The following is a 3,714-nucleotide window of genomic DNA, read 5'->3' as shown; positions in this document are numbered from 1 at the left end:
ATTACTGATGAGCACACACCTGCAAAGGCACAAATAAAGATGAGAGCTCTCTGGTTGTAGTTTTGAGGTTTTCCAGAACAGAAAATAAACGACTTCCTGTTGAGACCACGCAGAATGAGAGTGGTGAGTTGAGTCATTTCAGGTTATTTGAACTTCCTCTGGTAGTTAAACTATTCATTGTGGTATTTTATATAATCTTACATATTATTATTGCACTATAACAGTATCCAATAGGGGTTTAGGTTACGGTAATAAAAACGTTAAAAATGAGTACAGTTAATTTGCAATACAGGCCAGACGCACAGGTTTGTATGTAATCAAATATTATGGGATTATCTTCAGAGGAGGTTACACTTTGGAGTGATGTCCACGACGTTTGGCTCAGTTGTAACAAACTTGGCTTAAAGAAGACCGTACGGACGACTCGCAGTCAGTAAATGGGCGGAGGCGGAGCACCGGAGAACCAAGCGAAGACTGTAACTGCTTTGCTCGGTTATGTGAGCGTTCGTCAAGGCAGCAGCAGCATATGCCCCGTCCATGCTGGTTTAAGTCCGCTAAGAAGCTACTAGTCCAATTAGCCGAGAGGAGGCGGAAGCCCTCGCATGTATAGGCTGTTAAACTAACTCCCTGCTGCTCGGCTGGACGATGGATATGCGCGCCGCTACGGCATATGATGATGGCCTGATACGACTGCCCGCCATAACCAAAACAAGTTGGAGCAGCAGCGACACAGCATCGTCAATGATGTGCCGGTGTATTTAGAGCGGTTGTACGAGTAGCGATTTTGGGGCTCGCACAATAAGCCTCTGTAAGCTCCCGGAGAGCGTCAGTTATATCGACCTGCAGGCGCGTCATTTGGAGACGCTACGGAGTTCCCTCGGACCGTCGGTGAAGGGGACTCGTAAACATGGAAACGCACACCGATGTGCTGCTTGTCACCGCAAATGTCGGGTCACTCTTTGACAATGTAAGTGCACTGGTAAGAGTAACATTAAAACTACCCCGGGCCGAAGCGCTGCCAGAGGATTATACTTAATGCTGTTAGGCCTCTTGACTCGCTTCGTGACATTGTTACTTTAATTGTATTTGTCTATGTTATGTCACACTGTCGAGTTACTCAGCTTTGTTTCTTAGTCGGCTGTCAGTAACTTTGTGCTCAATAGTGTTCGTCCACCTGATATGATTGAATGAAAAGCCACACGCTTCAGTTGATCTCTATAGGCAACATTATTTACTCGTGGGATGCGAAAGTTTCACGGCCCACGTGACCTGATAGAGGCTGTGGTGTTACACTGAAATCTGTGACCCGTAAGATACTGTGACACTGAAGGATCAGCTATGAAAACCTACTTATGTGCAACGTGTTTAAAATGATTGCTGAATTTTTGCAAGGGTTTTCTATATCTAATTCAATTGACTTGCTTAACACACTGAATTAAAAAAGTAATCTTCCTTATGAATCTTGCTGGACCTGTCATTTTGGTGTAACAGCAGACCTCACATATACCACATTTTGTGTTCATGTAAGTTGGACTAATTGTAAGTTTGTTATATTGCCCCGAACATCCATGCCATCTCATGTCATTCAGTATTTGGGCATTTATGTGCCACAGCAGCGGTCTTCCAGACGCTCTGAAATAGTAATCGAGACCCCCCCCCCCCCTCCCATTATTTATATAAAGTAGTTCTGTGTGGACCCTCTTCAGGTTTACACTATGTGCAATCCCTGTTGAAAATACAGTTAATACAGGGAGGATCTGTGTTACTCAATAGTCAGTTTATAGCAGTCTTATCTTACTGTAAGGCATGCCATTTACGTTATTGGCTGAAGTGGTTTCACTATTTCTATAATGTAATCTAAGTTCTAGTTTATAGCCTCGTCTAGAATGTCTGTAGCTTAGAAATAACGTAAACCCACCTTTGAAGGGATTAAAGAGATTAGACTGTATTTTAACTATTCTAAACAATGGTTTTGATTTTGGACCTCTGCCGGGCTCACAAACCTTTGGACATTGCAGGGAGGAGGGCTCTTACACTCATGGAAATTTGGCTCAGGACCATGTTTCCTGTTGCCAGATCTGGCTCCAATTTAAACATGTTGGATCCCATTGTGGGAGATATGTAAACAGATGAATATCTGCCCTGGGGGACTTAAGCTTTTCTTCTAATTTAGGCCCCCCCCCTATTTCCATAAACACTTCTAAATGTTCACCCAGTCTTTGGAATAAGAGCAAGACCTTAAGCACATCACAGGGTAAATCCTCTTGCTTTACAGAACTGGGACTAGCCGAGTGTCTCGGCAGAGCAGTTTAGCCGGTGAGACAGTCTGCTACTCTTGCACAAGCAACATTTCTGTGGCCCACCATAGCAGTATCCTGGAGATTATGTCCGTTGTGTGTCGTAAACTTGTGTAATGACTGTATGGACCCACATGCATTGAATAGAAGTTGTTCTTACACAAACTTTCCCTATATGCAAACAAATGGCATCGGAAAAATTACAATATGAGGCGTCTGTTGTTGGAACACATTATTGCCAAATACACGTCTCAGACAATTTTCTTCTTATAATCAGCTTGGAACAACATAGCATTAACCTTATCATCATACTAGATTCATGAAAGCTCACTTCTACGAGTTTGCCACGGAGGTGTTTTGTTTGTCGGGACAATGGTATTGTCCTGTGTTCATGACTGTGTTAGTAGCTGAAATGATGGGAGAGGAGTTCTTCTGGTTATATTTGCAGAGCTGCAGTCATCCCTGCCATCTGCCATGCAAATACACTATGCAAAGCCATTTCTCAGCTAGTATGAATGCACCTGGCATCGCAGAAGGTTGTACATTACTTTTGCGACGGGAAAAATTCTGAAGCGGGTGTGTGTAAGAAAGGACATGTTCAAATGCCACAGTTTAGGAGAGGTTGCTGATGTACTGCTTATGGTCTTGAAACAGCATGAGAAGGATTCTCCGGTATGAGAATAAAGAAGCTTTTAACGTCAGTGTAACTGTGAGGTTAACATATGATTTTACTTAGCAGGTGGGGGGTAGTTTTGGTCACACCCACTGTGTACTTGGGCCTTTAATGATCAGTGAATTCAGTTATTTATCAGTTTACAGCTACACGAGGCCACATGGTGTAGCTGTAAATGGAATTCTACCTGTGGTTCCAAACAGGAAACGGTCTGAGTCAGCCACAACCTTGTTAGACGGATTGCTTTGTTTCAGGGTTCATCCGCATGCTCTCCTCATACATATTTAACAGCAGCCCCAGCTGTCAAGTGGCCATGAAATGTAAAACTCACCGTCGGAGAGGATGTGTGGACGGTGGCCAGATTAAAACAGGTGCAGCCACTTCAATGAGACGACACCCTGGAACACACAGGATAATATTTCCAGACAATCTTTATTGTTTTTTTTTTGTTTTTCACCTGCTCCGAGTTAATTATAGATCAGAGTGTTTCCTTTCTGTGAGCGATGACCTGCTGTAATGTTAAAGTCGGAAGCTGTGATGATTTTTTTTTTGTATTTTAAAAAATTCAATTAATTTACATTCTATAAAACATCATAAGTGGCTCATTTGACCCAATAATTAAAGCTTTTCTAATGAATATCTTTGTATTAACAAGGGATAAATGAATATGTGTCATGTTAAAGGAGTCGCTGAGATTGACACTTAGTGTTCTTGGTGGTTTGTCACTAAGTGCACTTGAAGATA

The 3,714-nt window shown here is 42.5% G+C and overlaps 1 protein-coding gene across 1 annotated transcript in view; it reads left to right on the top strand.

Annotated features, from left to right (window-relative positions):
* The first annotated feature begins 907 nt into the window (after positions 1–907).
* Positions 908–3,714, top strand: part of inpp5l (inositol polyphosphate-5-phosphatase L) — a 14,624-nt gene continuing 11,817 nt past the window's right edge. Inside the window, exon 1 of the mRNA XM_031849366.1 lies at positions 908–967. Coding sequence (XP_031705226.1) covers positions 908–967 — 60 coding nt within the window. The remainder of the gene's footprint in view (positions 968–3,714) is intronic.

The sequence above is a fragment of the Anarrhichthys ocellatus genome, unplaced genomic scaffold, assembly GCF_004355925.1.
Source record: "Anarrhichthys ocellatus isolate YVR2014 unplaced genomic scaffold, GSC_Weel_1.0 scaffold9, whole genome shotgun sequence".
NCBI classification, from domain to species: Eukaryota; Metazoa; Chordata; class Actinopteri; order Perciformes; family Anarhichadidae; genus Anarrhichthys; species Anarrhichthys ocellatus.
Note: the sequence above shows the minus strand (reverse complement) of the source record. Positions and strands in the feature narration are given on the sequence as shown.